The sequence below is a fragment of the Rattus norvegicus genome, chromosome 10, assembly GCF_021556685.1.
Source record: "Rattus norvegicus strain SHRSP/BbbUtx chromosome 10, alternate assembly SHRSP_T2T, whole genome shotgun sequence".
Lineage (NCBI taxonomy): Eukaryota > Metazoa > Chordata > Mammalia > Rodentia > Muridae > Rattus > Rattus norvegicus.
Window position 1 is genome coordinate 62,851,740 of NC_141543.1, and position 20,761 is coordinate 62,872,500.

Sequence of the window (20,761 nt, forward strand, 5' to 3'; positions counted from 1 at the left end):
TGTGAGGGGACTGAGGGTCTCTCAGAACCCAGGGGCTTCAGAAAATTCCTGGAGCTGAGGACAAGGAGCTGTAGAGGTGGGGGTGTGGCCTGCTCTTTGTCACTTTCTTGGTACACTGGCTGTCACTTTTTCTCTCTCATTATTAGGTGGCTTTCTGTTTCCGGTTCACGTAACAGACAACAGCTGTCATCCACGCTCCAGAACCTCTATCCAAAAGAGCAGCCAGATGGAATGGAGGCTTTCTTTCCCAAGTCCAAATCCCTCAGCAGAGGGGCTTCTTGACCCAGCATTCATTAGCAGCCACTCCTTGGCCCAGTCAACTGTGGTGGGAAGAAAAGGGGAGAGAGGCTGGGGGCTGCTGGGTCGTGTGGAGGAGGAGGAAACTCCCAGCAGCAGGGAACAGAGCAAGAGGATACTGTTTCCATGGAACCTGCTTCAGATAAGCCGCAGTGGCCCACATAGTGTCTGATCTCAGCAGGGTCATTCACTGTGTTCCCTTCCACAGTCCTTGGGTGCTCCCCACCTCTCTGTGTTTCCGTTTCAAACTCCCGATTCCTAAAATACAGACGATGAACAGCTCAGCTCCAGGGAGGGCAGACTTGGCCACACAAATGTGGCTGAGCAGCCTTCTGTGTGCACTGCATGGTTCTCAGAGGAGAAACCTCTGGGAGCTGGAAAGTGACCTCAGAAGCAGTTGTCTGGAAACTTGGGGATCTGGGAGGGGGGAGATATGGGTTATGAAGCTTTCTTCCCCACTCCTCTCTAAACCTCTCCGTTTAAGAATAAACATTTAGGGGTTGGGGATTTAGCTCAGTGGTAGAGTGCTTACCTAGGAAGCGCAAGGCCCTGGGTTCGGTCCCCAGCTCCGAAAAAAAGAACCAAAAGAAAAAAAAAAAAAAAAGAATAAACATTTAGAACTGAGTGGTGGAGGCACGCACCTTTAATCCCAGCACTCTGGGGGCACAGACAGGTGAATCTCTGAGTTCAAAACCAGCCTAGTCTACAGAGCAAGTTCCAGGACAGCCAGGACTACACAGAGAAACCCTGCCTCAAAACAAAACAACAACAACAAAATAGATTCATGAAATGTTAAGGCCTGGTAACTGCTGCCTGTCTTCTTACGCTGTTACCACTGTTGCTAAGAGCATGCCTGAGGTGATCACATATTCTGTTATGTTCTGTGCTTTTGTGTTCTTGGAAACCAATCACATTATAGGTCAGTCAGAACTGCTCTGTACAGTTACCCACAATAAGCTTGGACTCAAACCAACCGCCCGGCTGCACCTCCTGCACCTGTGTATGAGCTGTTATGATTTTTGCTTTTCTAAACTGCCCCTGGGATGCACCCCAACATGAGAGACACCTGCACCAATATAAGAAGCCATTTGGAATAAGACTTCCGTTTTGAATTGGTGTCAAGTACAGTTTTAAGTTCCCGAGACCTCCCTGGGAATTGATGTCCTACTTGACAGAAAGAGTCATGTACACAGGTAACTGACATCCTGGATGGCCAGTGAAGACATGAATGTTAGACAAGGTGAGTCCCTGTCACAGCTGAACACCCCAATCAATGGGAACAGGGTACATGTACAACGAAGACGTATTCCTAAGGAACTCTCCATCCCTAAGCCCTGATTGGTGGAATAGCTTAGCACAGACAGATCTCCATTATAATGAGGTAACTAAAGGCCTGGAGGCTTAGCCAATGAACTTTCCTTCCTAGACACTCCTCCCTGCAAAGGCCCACCCTGAGAAGTGAGGTACAGTTTTACTCATCTACTTTCCACCATGACAACAAATGTCTATTTTATCATCAGGATCCGCCATGGGGAGCCACAGAGAAGGCCTTTGCCCACAGAGCCTAACCTCCCATAGAAGGCCTCCCTGTGTTTCCAGCCCTGGCCTCCACCAAACCAAGCCAGCAGCCTACCACAGTCAAACCAAAAACCCGACCTCTCCCCTCCCCGCAGAACCAGCCAGAGCTTCCTCCCTCTCCCCCTCAGCACAGGGCTAGATCCAGCCCCATGGGCCCCCACTTCCTTCTCAGCTCTTCCATGGCTTCCAGTGGCACCTGGATGCCCAAGAGCCTGAGAACCTGATGGCCCCAGCCTCTTTGCAGGCCCCAGAGGCCCCTGAGCCAGCTTCTGGGCAGTGTCATTCACAGCCATGCCCCAGACTGTGCTTCCCCACCCCGGGAGCAGTGTCCCAGGGCTGCCCTACAGCCCATCACCTGTTCAGCAATGGTGTGGAATAAGTGTGGCCAAACTTCCCAAGTCCTGCCTCCCCAAGCAGCCACGCCCTGGGGCAGAGCAGATGTGGGACCCCATAACCCTACACATCACAACCTTCCCTGAATGCAGGAGGTCCAGTCTTCAGTCAAGGGTAGCTATACTCCCCTGCTAGAAGCTTCAAACAAGCAATCAAACAGGTCTTCCAGATGTTGAGTCCTCAGCTCAGGTCTTTCTCTGGATGCTGGGGGGACACACAGCTCGGACCGCCGCTGCCTTTACATTGTTTTTAATTGACATTAAACTTTATGCTGTTTTCACCGTATTCACCTTCATGGTTGCTTCCTACCACACAGACAGCTCTAGTCGCCCCTTTCCAGTAGTAGCGCACAGTAAATGTGCTGTCTGTAAAGCGAAGGTGTCTGAAAACGTTTCATGGTTGGGTTAAAAGTCAAGGCCTTGGCGATGAATGGCTGTCGGTCTGAAAGGGTGAGTTTCAGCACAGCCAGGGTCACACAGAGGAGCACTGTCTTCAAAAACAACAACAAACAAAGAGTGAACATTTCTTCCTCACACTTTGGGACAATTTGAACTGCAAGGTAAAGGAACTGGTGGCATGGGAATGACGAGAGCCCATTTCGGATTCCTAGGGGATGTCTCGCTGGACAGCGAGAAGCAGCAGGCTCTTAAAGTCACTCTTAAAGTCACTAATCCCATGCAGGAAATGTCTGCCTCAGTGTTCAGCTCAATCTGTCACCTCCCAAAGTGCCCACTTCCTACCCCGTTCCACTCCTTGCTATGCTAACTGAACCATGAAAAGGTGAAACTTTAATACTGTCTTTCTTTTGTATTGGTTATGGACAAGTTCAATTTTAATCTACTTGGCAAAAGTTCAAGTTTAAATGACACCTGACTCAGATATAGGTGTCTGATATCAGACACCTGATAGCATCTATAACTTTCACCTACAAGTATTTGCCTCCACATGGTGTTCCTGTTTCCTTTCTAGATAGTGCCTCACTGTGGAGCCCAGGCTGGCCTTGGGCTCACTGTGTATCCCAGGCCTGCTGTGGACTCCTGAGCTTCCTCCCTCTACATCACAAGGTGTATCCCACTGCATCTGTTGAGAACAAGGCTCATGTTATCTTAAAAAGATGTCTGGTTTGAAAGGGTAAAAAGGGTTGTAATGCCAAATGTCCTTGCTCCAGGTGAGTGCCAGCAAGTATGGGACAAAGACAAATCTTCCCTCTTGAAATTGTGGTGTTCTTGGACTTCATATTTATGTATTGAGACATGGTCTCCGCCACAAGGGGAATAATGTTCCCTCCGCAGTGCCTGCCCAACCCTGCCTTGGACTGTCCTGGATTTTATATCTCTCTTTAAAGATAGAGAAACTGAGGCTCGGGGAGCTGTGAAGCCTGTTCTGGGTCCTCCACAGGCTGGCTGATGGATCTGCTCTGAGCTGTAACTAAGTGCACAGCCTGGCACAAAACAAATCCAGAGCCTGGGAATGAGTTTCCTAGAACATTGCTGGCCATTTCCCCTCCAGGTTGGAAAAGAAGATAGTTTTATGCTTCCGGACCAGAGCAGCAGAGCACCTGCAGACTGGGTCCTGGGGCAGGGGGTTCACACCTTACTCGGAGTGAGAAGGCACTCAGAAGGGTGGTGTTCACACCCTGAGTGATCGAGTCACAGAACACAAATAGGCAGTGGGGCTCCGAAAGGTTTTCCCATCTCGGCTTAGCCACTTGCGGACAGTGGAGAATAAACACCCAGGTCATATCCTGAGATGGCTTCAGCCCCCCCCCCCCCATGAAGTGCCCCAGATTTGGAGAGTGTCAGAGGCGGGAGGGGCTCTAGGCTCTCTACTCAATCCTCTCACGCTAAGAGTGGCCCTAAGAGGGAGAGACACAGTCCTGGCCGGGTCAGCACTAAAGTCCAGGTCTGCTGGTTTTCTGGTTGGTGCTGTGTGCTCACCACCTACTGTCCACTAGGTGTCAGGAGACCAAAAGTTAGCATGGAGAGCAGGGGCAGCGGCTGTGACTTAGTGCAAGCCGCTGTTCTACAGCCAGAGCTCTCCTGGGAAGAGCAATGGCGGCCACATGGGAAGTGGCTTAGTCAAACCTTTGAGGTGGTGTGTGACCATTGCAGTAGTGACGCAGCAACATGGAGCGTGGGGGCCACACGCAGCCGGGAGGAAAACAAGTGTTTTGAAAACTGAGACCAACTGAGACCACTGCTGTGCAGTTGGGATTGTGGCAACATGAGGGCTGCGTTCCCAATGGCTGGTAGTTATTGAGAATCTGCTTCCTTCTGAGACAGGCTGCGCACAGGCTGTCTCACTCCATCTACAGTAACGCTAGGCACCATTGGAGACTTCTGATGAGGGATGCCTGACTCCAGAACATACATGTATACATGCATGCGTGCATGTTTGTGTGAATTACAAGGATTCTCGTGGGTTGAACAAGAGCCCCACTACTGAGATACAAGTCCAGACCAAAAGCCTTTGAGGGGTGTGTGTGTGTGTGTGTGTGTGTGAGAGAGAGAGAGAGAGAGAGAGAGAGAGAGAGAGAGAGAGAGAGAACCCATGCAGGCATGTAGAGGTCATAGGTCAATATCAGAGTTCTTCCTCTATTGCTGCCCACCTTGTTTTGTTTTTTTTTTTTTTTTTTTTTTGGTTCTTTTTTTCGGAGCTGGGGACCGAACCCAGGGCCTTGCGCTTCCTAGATAAGCGCTCTACCACTGAGCTAAATCCCCAGCCCCTTGTTTTATTTTTTAAGATTCATTTATTTTATGTGTGTGGCTACACTGTCGCTGTCCTCAGGCACACCAGAAGAGGGCATCAGATCCCATTACAGATGGTTGTGAGCCACCATGTGGTTGCTGGGAATTGAACTCAGGACCTCTGGAAGAGCAGTCGGTGCTCTTAACCGCTGAGCCATCTCCCCACCCTCCCCCCGTTATTTTTTAGATAGAGTCTCTGTCTGGGTCTGAAGCTCACTGGTGTGGCTGGACCAGCTGTCCAGTGACACAACCTCCCTGACTCCAGCCCCTGACCTGGGATCATACACAGCCATGAATAGATTTTTCACATGGCTGTTTGGGATCCAAATTCAGGTCCTCATACCCACACTTTACCCACTGAGCTGTCTCCCCAACACCTAGTCTCTACAAAGAATTGTTTTTTTATTACAGGCACACACACCAGTTATGTGTTTGGGGCGGGGGGAGGGGCCATGGAACAAGGGTGGAAGTTGGAAGACAATTTGTGGGAGTCAGTTCTCTCCTCCCACTGTGAGGGTCCCAGGAATCGAACTCAGGTCTTTAAGCTTGGCCATAAGTGTCTTTACCCCCTGAGCCAGCTTGCCTGTCCTTTGACACCTTTACTCTTTTTTTTTTTTTTTTTTTTTTTTTTTTTTTTTTTGGTTCTTTTTTTCGGAGCTGGGGATCGAACCCAGGGCCTTGCGCTTCCTAGGTAAGCGCTCTACCACTGAGCTAAATCCCCAGCCCCGACACCTTTACTCTTAACCCATTAATAGATTCAAATCTGTAGCATGAATTTGAATCTGTAGCATGAATTAAATTTTTCTTTTTTATTACTGCTAATCTTTTTTGAAATGGAAAATATAGCAAAATAAAAACATGCAGTGACTATAGTCTAGACTCAAACACAAAACTGAGCTTCTCTTCAGGAAGAAAATATTTAAGAAGTAAAACTTCATTCCACCACATGGGGGCGCTGAAGGATGCAGGCTGGGTAGAGAACTGCCTGTCTAACCCAGCCCAGACTGCTCTCTCCTGACTGTCAATCAGAAACTGAAGCTCTTAGCTTAGAATCCTACAGCAAACCCAGGTGGCCACTGCTTTCAGGACCGTCCCCTTGCCTTTGGGCCAGGGACATTTCCTTTCTGACTTCACAATCACAGACACATGCAATTCTGCTTTCCACTGCTCCTCCCCATCCACTAGATTCAACTTTAAACAAGTAAAGTTTGTTTCCCCTTGGCCCTATCCTTTCTTCTCCTGACAACATTTTCTTTCGTCTAATTATGTGACACTTGCACGGACTTTCAATGAACTGCCAGGAGGTGTGGGGGGGGCATCTAAGCTCCCTAGGGCAAATGGATTGTGTCCCATTCCATGAGAAAGAAGGGCATCCCTTGGGCAACCCAGCCCCAGCATGCAAGTGGAATGGCTCTAATGGCTCCAACCCCTGGCCCCAAGACCTCTGTGATCCCGATGGCTGGTGCTGACACACAGCACTGAATTGTGAAATATCTACCTCGCCAACAACCATGGTACAACAGAACCTTGTCCCCAGGTCACAGACCCTAGCAGGCCTAAGATGTCCTGCCCAAAGTTCTGCACCCCTGAAATGAGAGCTCCGTGCTACTCTTGTCTGATGATACAGTTTAATAAGGATCTGAATGGCTCGTATCAGCAGATGGCCTCTGCGCGGATGCCCCCCTCCCAGGCCCCATGGTCGTCGCCGTCTCGAGGTGGGATGGACTTCCTCATCTCCATACACAGCACCTGGTCGATATAGATGGTGTTCTCCTTAACCTGGATCTCCTCCTGCAGGGCCAGCTGCCTGCGGAACAGAGCCTTCAACTGTATCTGAGCCTGGGCCAAGGTCTCCTCTAACCTGGGAGGAAGAGAGGAGCATGAGGGACAGTCGTGAGCTCTGCATGCTTTGGTCCAGGGGAGGGGGTGTGCTTAGATATTCAGTCAAACTGACAGTGTTATTCCCCTTGCTTCTCAAGACAGTGCCTCCTGGCTGCTGGCTACACCCAGGTTTATGACACATATTGGTAGAAGTAGCAGTATACACCTGTAATATTAGCACTCGAGGGATGGGTCATGACTGAAAAGCCAGCCTGGGCTACATAGAAAGGCCAAGGTCACACACACCCCCACCTATTTAGCAAGAACTGGTCTCAAAGCAAGAGTTGGGGGATTTTGCTCAGTGATAGAGCTCTTGCACAGTGAGCCCAAGGCCCTGGGCTTTATTTTCAGCACGGAAAAAGAAAAGCCAACATTTAAAACAGCAGGTATTATCTGGATTCAGACGCTATAACAAAATGTCTTGACACTGAGCTCTGCTCTGGTTGGAGTTAGCAGAGCTGGCATCTAGGGAAGCTTCCTTCCAGCGTTACAGAGCCAGCAGCCCCATTCGCTGTGCCCTACACTGCAATCTACAGCGCCCCAGCAGGAGCCGGCCCACCTGGCAACATTATGCTTGATCTCCTGAACCTCCCTGATCAGCCGATACTGAGCGACATCTCGACACAGCTCCACGTTAGGCCGGTAGGTCCTGTTCTCCAGGCGTGTGTGTGCTACCTTAGCCGGTCCTTCTTGCTGAGTGATGGCATTTTCAAGGACCTCGATGTTTTTTTCCTGGGAAGCAATTTCGTCCATAACCTGATAGAGAAAGTATTGGAGTAGGTGAGGCTTCACCGGCTATTTGGAAATCAGTGGCACAGACAGAGCTGTTGTGACCGAGAACATTAAGGCCTAACCTCACGTTCCCACATAAGCAGAAGCCCAGACAATCTGATCATTCGCCCCGAAAGCAGAGATGCTCAGGCAACTCCGGAACTCCAGACGCAGCAGATCCACCTGGCCAAGCCTGGAGTGTTACCTCATCACCACACAGATGGTGTGACTTCCCTGGAGAACCACCCCAGCAAAGGCTCGGCCACTGTAGTGGTTTGAGTAAGAAAGATCTCTCATGGACTCGTGTGTGTGAACATTTGGTCCCAGTCGCTGGTGTTTGGGTGGTTATGGATCTTTTAGTAGGTAGAGGCCTGCCGGAGGTGGACTTTGAGGGACTGTGGCCTTATTCCACTTCCTTCATTCTCTCTTTCTACTTCCTGTGTATAGATAAAAATGTGAACAATGAGTCTCCTGGCCCCGTCATCAAGCCGAGAATTCCCTGACAAGAGTGGCTCTATCCCTCTAAACTTTTCTTCCCTAAGTTGCCTTTGCTGGGGTGTTTTATCACAGCAACAGTAAAGTAGCTAAGACAGCAGCCAGCTATGCCCACACTATTGCTCAAGGCCTCTTGCCTAGCTGGTTAAAAGTACCTTCATATCAGGAACAGAAAGTTGCTATTTCCTTGAAAACACACACACACACGCACGCACGCACGCACGCACGCACCAGCACCAGCACCAGCACCAGCACCAGCACCAGCACCAGCACCAGCACCAGCACCAGCACTGGTTCTGTCTCCTGGAACTCTGGGAAAAAATGATAGTGTCACCTGAACTTTGTTAGTAGTACATGTGTGTGCGTTCAGGTGTGTCCATGTGCAGGTTTTTATATAAACATGGAAGCCAAAGGCCAGCCCTGGGTATTGTTCTTCGGGTGCTGGACACCCTTTGTATTTTTTAGCAGAGTCTCTCATTGGCCCAGGGCTCTCAAGTAGGCCAGTCCGGCTGATCAGCGAGCTGCAGAGATCTGTTTGTTTCCATCTCCCCTACCCTCCTCTATCCCTTCCAGATCCAGGACTACAAGCACAGGCCCCCACACCTGGCTATTTTATATTCTGACCTTTTAAAATAAAAAAGTAAGACACGAGTTCTGGTGGCCAAAGTTGGGTCCTTGCGTTACTGACTGAGGCATCGCTCCAGCACGCTGAGTGTATCTGAGATTGGCTTTGTAAGCTACTCAGTTCTCTCACATTAGTGCTTCACCAGGGTCGTGAGTGCAGACTGATGCTGAGCACAGGCCATGGATTCGATCGCCAGCACTGTCCCCTGAAAAGTTCCCCTTGGGCAGCTTTGCTTTGTTTTAACTTTGTGTCATCACGCTGAAGAACAGGCGGACTGGTGACCCCAGAGCTCAGCGTGGTGGACCATACCTTTAATCCCAGCAGTGGAGAGTCAAGGGCTGGTGGATCTCTGTGAGTTCAAGGCTAGCCTGGTCTACAAAGCAAGTTCCAGGACAGCCAGAGCTTCACAGAGAAATCCTGTCTCAATTGAAAACAAACAACAACAACAAAACAACCAAACAAAAATACCTAATTTTGCTTTATCCGTATGTTTCCCTACTCATCAGCCTGATTGTTTTGTTTTGTTTTATTTTATTATTTTTGTTTTGGCTTTTCAAGACAGGGTTTTTCTGTGTGTTCCTGACTGTCCTGAACTTGCTCTATAGACCAGGCTGACCTCAAACTCAGAGATCCACCTGCCTCTGCCTCCCGAGTGCTGGGATCAAAGGTGTGCGCCACCACCACCCAGCTGCAGCCTAATTATTTTAAAGTAAATCTCAGATATTATTTTATTTCAGCATCCAATATTTGAGTGTGTTTCTAAACCATAAGAATTCTGTTCTTCATTTAGCACCCCCACTGGACCGTGGCTCCTTCCTAGCAGGGCTGCTACTGTTTGATTTCTGCTCATCTGTATTTTAAAAGCTGCCTTATTCAGATTAGAGCCCAGACAAATTCTGTACATCGTACTGGGCATTCTTAAGTTGCTTAACATTCCTGAAGTTCAGGGCCAGAGAATTAATTGGCTCAGAGGTCGAGAGCCCTTGCCGATGCTTCAGAGGACTGCGGTTGGCTCCCAGCACCCACATCAGATGGTTCACAACCCTGCGACTCCAGGGTTCAAAGTCAAGCGGACGCAGGCAGCAGGTCTGAAGAACCAGCTCTCTCTGCTTTAGGACAGCACGTGGCTGCTGTGTTCACCCATGACAAATGCAGAGGGCAAAGGTCAACTTCCTTCCACCCATCCCTTCTGTGAAGCTCCTAGGGAACGACCGCTCAAGGACCTGCCTCTTGGGGAGCAAGTTTTAATATAAACTTTGAAAGGGACACAAATACTCAAGCCAAGGCACAGTGGACACACCATATTGAAACAAGAAACTGGACTTGCGTGTTGCATGCTGAGGGCCATGGAGCTCGCTGTGTTTGTGGATTCACAGCAGAACTGACGACAGTTCTGTGCAGTGACACAGAAGACGCTGAATGTCAACACTCTACACTGGCATCGTTAGACCGAGTGCCAACCACAACGCGCTCGGCTCCCAGGACAGCCATGACGGAACTGAGAAGATCTCATGGCTGCAGGATCTCCAAGTGAAAGCGAGGCTGCAGGCAACTATTCCAAGCCATTCACTCATGGGCCAAGCCAGAAGCCATTCCCAGCTCGTTGCGTTATGAAGATGGTGGCCGCTAAAGAACAGAAGCCTGTTCAAGATTACTCATTATGCAAAAGAGTTGCTCTAAAATAGTCCAAGGACTGGAGGAAAACCAATAATCATTTCTTTTTTATAACGAATAACCGATTTGGCGTGGTTTTCGTTTTCCCTTAATGAACTGTCAGGCGTTCTGATACTGTTCAGTACTGTTTGTTGAAGAAGTCTGCGCTGAGTTATAAGTGACTGAGGAGTTAACCTCTATGGAGACATCAGTGATTCTCAGCCTTCCGACAGCTGGGACCCTTTAATATAGGTCCTGTTGTGGTGACTGCCCTCCCCCCCCCCGCAAACCATAAGATTATATCCATTGCAACTTCATAACTGTAATTTTGCTACTGGTATGGATCCTAACGTAAATGTGTTTAGGAGATAGAGGTTTGCAAAGGGCTCACGACCCACAGCTTGGGAACCGGTGTTCTACATGAAATGACTATTTGCAAAAAGTTGGGAAATAGGCTGGGGCTCATTGGCAAAGTGCTTGCTACAAGCATGAGGACCTGAAGTCAGATCCAAAGCCCCCATAAAAGCTGGGAGCAGTGGTGTATTTCTATAACCCCAAGAATAGGGAATGGTCACAGAGACTGAGGGCTCCCGGGGGCTCCCTGGCCGGCCAGCCAGTCTCACCAAATTGGCAAGCTCCAGGTTCAGTGAGAGACCCTGCCTCAAAACATAAAGGAAAGAGCATTAGAGGAAGGCATCCTCATTAACTTCTGGGCACCACGCATGCACACGCACACACACGTGCTGCTCAGGTGCTGTGGCACAAATATGTGTTGAGCAAATCTGGGCTGGGCTGAACAGATTTACAGAGGCTATGAGAATGCATGCTTTGTAAAGCCTATGGTTAGACACTGTACTATTCATTAACAAGTACTTTGTAGAGGGGAGATGCTAGTTCACTGTCTACAGACAAGTATGAGGAACTGAGTTCGCGTCTCCATCATCCACCAGTGTAAAAGTCAGGTGTGGCAGAGCACACCAGTAACCCCAGCTCTAGGGTTGGGGGTCATAGACAGACAAGAGGCCCCATCCCCAGAGCTTGCTAGTCAGTGGGTTCAGTGCGAGACTTTTGTCTCAAAATGTAAGGTGGGAAGGAATAAAAGGAGACACTCAAAGTCAAACTCTGGCCTCCACATGTGCACACACATACATGCACGTACACATATGCTACACACGCATACACGCACAGTAATTTTCAAATGTTCTTTGCACAGAGCGTTTGTCGGCTGAGTGGTGCTGCACTGGCCTCATCAGCTCTCAGACCCGACACCACGCCGCTTCATAGGAGCAGCGGCTCCACGGTCCTGTGTGCTCTACAGGTTACCAGCGCTGTGGCTTCGCCATGCTAACACTTTCTTATGGTTTATGTCAGCCCAGGGCTAGGACTGGAATTTTTCTGCGTAAGAAGCGGCATCCTCAACTGTTGCTGACAAGTGCTGTGTGTCTTTTGGAAATTAGTTTTTGATGTAGACCCAAAAACCTTCTTCCTTGAACTTGGCCTAACGTTTCAAGGCAAGACAGCCCAAGGCACAGGAGACAGCCATCTGACTTGTACCTGGTTCAAGCCCCACACCTCCGTGCTGTAACCAAGAAGCAAGACTTCCTTCCTGCACAGACTTGCAAACATCACCGCCAACCTCCCAGCAGCAGTGAGCTCTGTCCTCAAAGCAAGACCAAGCAAATGTCTGGATTTCAGAGTTCACTCAACAGTGAAGGAACATCTACCTGCGCGTCAGCTAGAAGGGATTTATACGCTAGAAGGCAAATAAATATCAGGGGGCTCATCTGACAGCTGTCCACCAGCGCTTTCCGAGAAACAAGCAGCACAGCCAATTAAAACCATTTGCTTGAACGTTTGATCATCAGCTGGCAGTAGGGATCAGAGTGACATTATATTTTTAGTTGAATTATGTAAGCTTGTTATAGATCAGCGTTGGCAAATGAACACTGCAAAGGATTTTATAGGAACCGTTAACTTGGCACCAGAACAAAGCCAGATCCCCACCTCCACACAACAGAACTCCTCTCTTCTAAGAGAACACTTTAAAAACTACACTCTTCTGTTGTGGTTATTAATTGTTATTATTATTGCTGATTTTTCCAAAATGAAGACTTTTTGGAAGTTTCTGTCTTACTTGCTGCAGAGACACCAATGTAACACTGCTGGCCGGTGCCTCGAGGCCTGTAATGCCTACAATATTTATGATTTGATTTTTTTATATAAAAATACTTGCTGACCTGTGCATTTGATTATTTTAAACACTGTATTACTTAATCGCAAAGCTTTCAGGAGAGCCCACTGAGTAAACAGTTGTCTCACTGTAAACAAAACGAGAGCAGGAGGTTGTCCTTTCCGCTGGCAAAGCCTCTTCCTGACTAGGGGGCCCTCAGTCAGATGAAAGCCAACTGGGTCCCTTCCTCATGGGGCCTAAGTCCAAGGCTTCCAAGAGGGCTGTGGGGCCCCAGACCCTCTCAAAGCCCACACTCACTTATTTGTCTGTCTGCAGACTTTTACCCATGCTCAGGTGACTGTGTCTGCATTAGATCTTGAAATTTGAGACTCTAAAAACAGAAGAAGTTTCCCATGAACTCTTAATGCCTTTGAACTTGAACTACTCATAGTATATATGCTAAGAGACTGCAAATGCTAAGAGACTGCATATGCTAAGAATTTTGTTTTGTAAATCAGGGTCTCACTATGTATCCCTGGCTGGCTGGGATCTTGCTGTATATACTAGGCTGGCCTCAAACTCACAGACCTCTGTCTGTCTCTGCCTCCCAAGTACCAAGACTAATGGCATATGCTAACACAGGGTTCTGTGTGCATTAGATTATTAGATTTTAAAGGTGCATGGGGTGTGGGAGTGTGTGTGTGTGTGTGTGTGTGTGTGTGTGTGTGTGTGCACGCACGCGCGCACGGAGTTCGGGTGCCTATACATGTGTGTTAGGCAGGTGCACATGCCCATGTGTGCATGTGTGGCGGCCAGAAGTCCGTGCTGAGTGTCTTCCCTTATTGTTCCCCACCTTCTTTTTTGAAGTGGGTCTCTCCGTGAATCTGGTCCTCGCTACTTCAGCTAGATTAGCTGGCCAGAAGCCCTGGGGAGCCACCTGTCTCCAACTCCACACCCCAACTGCACCACCACTAGCACTCATCACAGTGTGGGCCGCCACGCCCACCTTTAACATGGGTGCTGGGGATCCAAGCTCAGGATCCCCCTTATGCTCACACACCAAGCACTTCACCCACATAGCCACCTCCCCAGCCCCAAAGAGTTAACTATAAAAATGTACATGCTAAAAATGTGAATAATGTGCTAAAATAATTTTATACTGAAAGTTAAGTAAAATATTATAAAGTCATTTTCACATAATTCTTTTAACTGTAGCTACAAGATGCAGGTGAAGCCGGTGGTGGCAGTGGCGCACACCTTCGATCTCAGCACTCAATAGACAGAGGCAGGTGGATCTCTGAGTCTGAATCCAGCCTGGTCTGCAGACAAGTTCCAGGACAGCCATGGCTTCACAGAAAATCCCTATCTCAAAAGGAGGAGGAGGAGGAGGAGGAGGGAGGAGGGAAGAAGAGAGGAGAAGGAAGAGGAGGAGGAGAAGGAAGAGGAGGGGAGGAGGAGGAAGAGGAGGAGAGAGAGGAGGAGAAAGAGGAGAAGGAAGAGGAGGGGAGGAGGAAGAGGAGGAGAGAGAGGAGGAGAAAGAGGAAGAGGAGGAGGGGGAGGAGGAGGGAGAGGAGAGGGAGGAGGGGGAGGACGGGGTCCATCATGGGTGATGGACAAGGCTGGCACTTTCCCCATACCTCAAGCCACGGCTGCTCTGAAGCCTCAGAGTCTCTCAGCTGAAGAAGCCCTGTCAGGATCCCCATGTTACAACTGGGAGAGGGAGTGCAGAGAGCTTGAGGTACACACTTAAGTCCTTCAGTTCACTGCTACAAGATTGGAATGTGGCTCTCCATCTTTAAAGTTCAAAATGCAGCCCTACCTCACTAGACTCTACTTTTCCATATCTCTGAGTCCAGGCTATGGGCTGGCCACATACGCTCAGGACCCCAGGTCCTGAAGTAAGGAAGGTGTATGGTGGGAATTGGCTCCTGTGGGCTCTGATGGCCACATTTTCAGCAGCTCTGCCAGCTCTTTGTTAAACAGGGAGCCTGAAACTGACCACAGGGGGAGTATTCACACCATGGGAATCTGTGAGTTCTACATCTCAGAGATTTCTTATTTTTGACTTCCAGAAGCCGTTTGCCAGTGTACCACTAGGTAACCATCAGGGACAGTGAACCAGAAAGCCAGGACTAGATTTGGAGAAACTGGGTGCTTCAGCTTGTATGAGTTCAGGGTCCTTCTCCGCATATCACATGAGGAAGACCTAAGGCCATGCCCAGACCCCAGGCTCCATTCTCCCACCCCAGGCTCTGTCTCCTTGCAGATCAGTTTTCTGCAGAGTGTGTGTAAACAGAGGCCTAGCACACACTGACGTCTATGCTTCCATAGTAAGACCTCATGCACACAGTGTGTTCCCTGGGACCTCACCTTGGCCAGATGATCAGCCAGCTTGTTCCTGGCGTCCTTGGTCTCCTTCAGCCCATTGACGAATGCCGTGTCTACCACTTCGCACTGTCTGCGCAGGTCATTAGCTGTCTGGGACAGGATCTGGTCCACCAGGGTCTTCAGCGCCATCGAGTTGTTCAGCTGTTTGTCTGCCTTCTGCATATTGGTATTGGAGAAGTCCAGCCAGTCCTCCAGACTCACTGAGCTGAAACACAAGAATGTCACTCATTCCCAGCACATCAGGGAAACTCCTGAGAATTACTGGAAATGAAGCTACCTCCACCCCACAAGTACCTAGGGTGTTTTTCCACCACTGGCCAGAGCCAACACAAGGGTAATATCTTGGGAAGCCTCCCATGTCTGTGCCTGACATTGGACTGTTAAAAACATAACCTCATTTCATCCCCAGGAAGCCTACGAAGCTACTTTCATGACCCCAACTTCACAGAGAAAACAATCTCATAGAAATAAATGAACTTAGTCAAGGTCACACAGCTGGAGGCAATGAGCGTCAACACAGAACACAGGCGTATGACAACAGCTATAACCTAGCTCACTAGGAAGAGGAAGCCATGTTGGAGGACGTATGTCACTGAGGAGGAGAGCCTTGAGGTTTTATGTGTGCTACCCCACGTTACACACAGCCCCTTCTGCTGCCTGAGGATCAACATGCAGAACTCTCAGCTCCTTCTCCTACACCATGCTGCCATGCTTCCCGCCATGATAAGGGGCTGAACCTTAATTACATCAAAAGCTGTGTCTTAAAAAGGAGGGGGGAATGAGGGGCCAGAATGGTTCCATGTTAGCAGGTAGATGGTCCCTCCATGCCTGGGGACTGCCTGAGGATCCTCCACTTTGTGACTAGTGGCAGCCTCTACCTAGTCCCCAGAGACCCCTGTCTTCTTTGCCTAGAGTATGAAAACCAAGTTGCCAACCTGTTTCTCATAAGTCCTGAGAAGCCAGTTCTGAGACAGGAATATTAAAAAGCACCGTAGTTTCTCGTAGAGTCCCCTCTCCCTCCACCCTTTTCCCTCTCTTTCTCTTCCATCCCTTGGGATGGGAGAAGCCGGCTTCTATGTCATGAAACTGTCCGTGGAGAAGCCGGCTTCTGTCCGTGGAGAAGTTCACAAAGATGGGAACTGAGGCCTACATCATCACATGGGTTACTCCGGAAGCCAACCCCTCCCCTGCCAAGCCTTCAGATGGCTGTAGCCCCTACCTCAGTTTGTCCTCTACCCAAGGACACCTTGAGCCAGGACACCAGCTAAACACTGTGTGGCCTCCCGACACGAGAGACAGTCTTGATCATTATCACTCTGAGAGGCTAAGATGGGGATACAGTGCCTGTCTCTGTCAGGGCTTCTATTCCTGCACAAACATCAGGACCAGGAAGCAAGTTGGGGAGGAAAGGGATTATTCAGCTTACACTTCCACATTGCTGTTCATCACCAAAGGAAGCCAGGACTGGAACTCAAGCAGGTCAGGGAGCAGGAGCTGATGCAGAGGCCATGGAGGGATGTTACTTACTGGCTTGCTTCCTCTGGCTTGCTCAGCTTGCTTTCTTATAGAACCCAAGAGTACCAGTCCAGGGACGGCACCACCCACAGTGGGCTGGGTCCTCTCACCTGGACCACTAGTTAAGAAAATGCCTTACAGCTGGGTCTCATGAAGGCATTTCCACAACTGAGGCTCCTTTTCTCCAGCTTATGTCAAATTGACACACAAAACTAGCCAGTACAGGGGTTGGGGATTTGGCTCAGTGGTAGAGCGCTTACCTAGGAAGCGCAAGGTCCTGGGTTCGGTCCCCAGCCCCGGAAAAAAAAAAAAAACTAGCCAGTACAGTACCTTTCTTTCTTTTTATATGTACATTAAAAAGATACTAATATGAAAGGTGGCTCAGTGGTTAAGAGCATGGGCTGTTCTTCCAAAGGACCAGGGTTCAATTCCATCACCCATGTGTCTGCTCACAACTGTCTATAACTCCAGTTCTGGGAATTCCAACACCCTCTCACAAACATATATGTAAGCAAAACACCAACACACACTAAATAAAAAATTTAAAATTATAAAAAAAGATACATTGTTGATGATCTTTGAAGTGTGTATTTAGTATTTGCTGTGTGTATTCTATGTTTGTTTAATTTTTAAAAATCAAATATGAATGAATTACCTCTACGATATAAAATTAGCTGAAAATGCAAGTTAAGGGTCCAGGGGATAACTCAGCAGGTAAAACTGCCTGCCACCCAGCTGCCCACCTGAGTGTGTCCCCAGGACCCACATGGAGGAAGGGCCAACTCCCACCAGTCCTCTGATCTCCACATGTGCACAAGTGTACCCACCCATCCACACACATACATAAATAAATGCTTTTTAATGAAAAAATCCAAATCAGGGTGTGGAGAGAGAGAGTTGGCTCAGTGGTTTAGAGCACTGACTGCTCTTCCAGAGGTCCTGAGTTCAAATCCCAGCAACCACATGGTAGCCCACAACCATCTGTAATGAGATCTGATGCCCTCTTCTGACATGCAGGTGTACATGAAGACAGAGAGCACTCATACATAAAAATAGAATAAACTGAGAATAAATATTTTTTTAAAAAATACAAATTAGGACTGGAGAAATGGCTCAGCAGTTAAGAGCACTGACTGCTCTTCCAGAGGTCCTGCAACCACATGGTGGCTCACAACCATCTGTAATGGGATCAGATGCCCTTTTTCTGGTGTGTCTGAGGACAGCGGCAGTGTACGCATAAATAATAAATAACTCTTTAAAAAATACATATTAGATGTTAGACAAAAGATACATATTTTTGCATGGGCCAACAGTTAACTAATTATCTTGGAAAAGGACAGATGTGGGGAATTAGTAACTCACCCATTACTATAGTTCCTATAATCATCCACTTGTTAAACTATAAATAGATAAAGGAGTACACTGTAAGTCTTTGGACATACTGTGCCAGTCTTTCTTAAAATGAAAGAAGGCGCTGGGCAGGGGCAGGGTAAAATTGCTCGGCAAATGCCTTGCCCTAAGCCTCCTGGCTCTGAGGGGCTCTAGGATGCTTCCCTTGACTCTGATAGGACCCCAGACTGATAGGACCCAGGGTTTCCCCAGCGGCAGGACCCCACTCACTTGGGCTCAATTCTCACAACATTCTCAGAATATTTGATATCTGGTGAGTTATTGTTGAGCGAGAAGCAGATGTCGTCAATAGTTATGGCCGTGAACTTATCCTTCAAATCCTTTTCCAAATTGTACTTGGCAGAGCGGTTCAGCCTGAAGGAAGAAGGCAGACAGGGTTTCTCCCTCGGTAAAGACCTGGTGACACCTTCAGGATCCTGGGAGACCCTGGAAAAGGAAGCTGAAACTCGGTCCTTTCAGCATGAGCCCCACTTCCATGTCGCCAGTGCACACACGGGCCAGTTGATGTTTGGAGACCAAGCCTCAGTTGAAATCCTCTCTGCCAAACTGGACTGAGGGATCCGAGTGGTCGCAAAGGGCCCCAGTGAGTTACCTTGGTGAGATGCTGCCACTATCCTCCCGCCACTAGTGGGCACCCGTGGAAGAGGCAGGAATCCAGCCTCCTCACGCCAGTGTTCCACTAGGGGGCGCAGACCGTCTGTAGGGTGCGACATACAGGTGTCCCCTGTATGGGGACTACCGGTACCTGATCTGCTCTGTTGCTTCTTCCACCGTGCGGGTAAGCAGGTTCATGACTCCGTGGATGATATCAGCCTCCTTCTGCAGTTCCTGATCCACCACGTCGTGCACCAGATCTATGCCCACGCGCTTCTCCCTAGCAGGGAGGGGAAGAAGCGGGGAACACTACTTGGTGTGCAGAAATCTGACCTGAAAACCTCACATGAACATTCTCCGCCCTTTAATCGTCCATTTTGGCCATCGGCTCTGAAGCCTTCCCCTGACTCGTTCTTACTCATTAGAAACAACTGTCTTTTGACCTAGAATTTCAAAGACAGGTATTTCTTTCCTTCATCTTAGTCACGGTTTTCGACAAGAAATTGAATCCAGAAAAAAAATTAATAAGACCAAAACTGATATTACCCACACTACTGAGTGCCCCCCGCCGTGTGACAGGTACTGTGCTATTTTGTTTTGTCTTTATGAGAATATCCTCTTAACCATTTTCCCCCAATGTTGGGGATGGAACCAAGGCCCTGGAGCATACTAGCCAACTGCTCTACCTCTGAACCCCAGCCCTCCACCCAACTCTTAAAATGCATATGGGAGTGCTAGGTCTCAAAGAAGGGAAGGGACTTACTCTACATCACATGCTGAGTGTTACACATGCTTCTAACCAACGCACTACACTAGTTCCCCAAACTACCTCACGGCCAGATACTTTGTGATTTCTACTCTGCTTAGTAGCACTATGGTTGGGGTCGGGGTGGGGAGCCCCTAGCCACTTGCTGTGGGGCCTGTGATGTATTATGTAACATTTGTGTCTTGATGTCCCCTTCTGTAAATGGGGATAGCTATTAGTACTAGCTATAGTGTACCAAGGGATGGGCATATAAGAGAGCAGTGCTACACACATACACACACACACACACACACACACACGCACACACACACACGCACACACACACACACACACACACACACACGTGTGCAGGGATGGGGCGCATGCTCACAAACTCAGCACCCTCTGCATTATGGTTAACCTCAGGCTTAGGAGCACACTGAGTTGGGGAGGAAGGCTGTCACTGCCCTCACCTTCAAGTGCTCTCCAAATCTATCTGCTGTTCACTATGCTGCACAGGGTCGGGGCTAAGGTTATGAGGGAACTGGGGTTTCTACTGAGAAAGAGTACCATGTACTTGGGAACCTTCAGAGAACTCAGCTTCCTCCCTTTCATGGGGATGAGAAAAGGGCCTGGAGAGTTCACTAGGGTCCACTTAGGACAAACTCTGCTAAGCTAAGGACCTTGAACTTTATTTTACCTTGAGCTGTTCAGACACAAGGTTGTAATTACAAGTTTTAAGTTTGGGGTGACCTATAAAACTCAAGATTTGGACACACTCACTCCAAAGCCAGTATGGGGCTGGGTATACAGCTCAGCCAGACGTTTACATAGCACTCTTGAAGCCCTGTTCTGATCCATCAGGGTTCCATGTAAACCAGACATGTAGATACACGCCAGTCCCACTAGCACAGGCAAGGTGTGAGCAAAGTCATCCTCAGCTAGTGAATGTGAGACCAGCCTGGGCTACAAAGCCTCTATCTCAAAAATCAAAACTAAAAAAGGTCAATATGGACAATATGCTGGATTAGAAAGGGCTCTGTTGGAGCAAAAGAACCTGTGAGAGAGAGAGACTCAGAAGGACAGCACTGAGGAGGACTTTCTTAGTTTGCATGTTAAGTTGTTCTAGGCCAGCCAGGGTCACATAGTGAGACTATACCAAAACAAATAAACAAATAAACAAGATAGACTCAGCAGGTCCTCATGACCCTCCAACTGGAATAAGAAACAGATGTAGAATTTAGCACTGCCAGAGAAAAGAAGAATCCTGATCCCAGGTTTACAGAGGAGTGTCCATCCCCTCTAGACAGCAGGGCGTTCTGTGCCTCTCGGCAGGCCTGTGTCTCCCAGCAGCTAGAGTGGTGTCTCACTGTCTTCCCTGGAAACAAAACCCCTGACACTTTAGCTGAGCACCTGGATGCCACCAACTCAAGACAACCATGTCCTAGCTTCTACGGCTGTGGTCACGTGGTTGTGTTTTGGCCAATGGAATGCAAGTG

General features: G+C 48.8%; 1 protein-coding gene across 1 annotated transcript in view; it reads right to left on the reverse strand.

The window, feature by feature from the left end:
* Window positions 1–6,629: 6,629 nt before the first annotated feature.
* Window positions 6,630–20,761, reverse strand: part of Tekt1 (tektin 1) — a 28,421-nt gene continuing 14,289 nt past the window's right edge. Inside the window, exons 4-8 of the mRNA NM_053508.2 lie at window positions 18,669–18,797; window positions 18,134–18,277; window positions 14,981–15,203; window positions 7,456–7,652; window positions 6,630–6,876 (exon numbers count right to left, since the gene is read on the reverse strand). Of these exons, the coding sequence (NP_445960.1) occupies window positions 6,669–6,876; window positions 7,456–7,652; window positions 14,981–15,203; window positions 18,134–18,277; window positions 18,669–18,797 (901 nt within the window). The 3' untranslated portion in view covers window positions 6,630–6,668. The remainder of the gene's footprint in view (window positions 6,877–7,455; window positions 7,653–14,980; window positions 15,204–18,133; window positions 18,278–18,668; window positions 18,798–20,761) is intronic.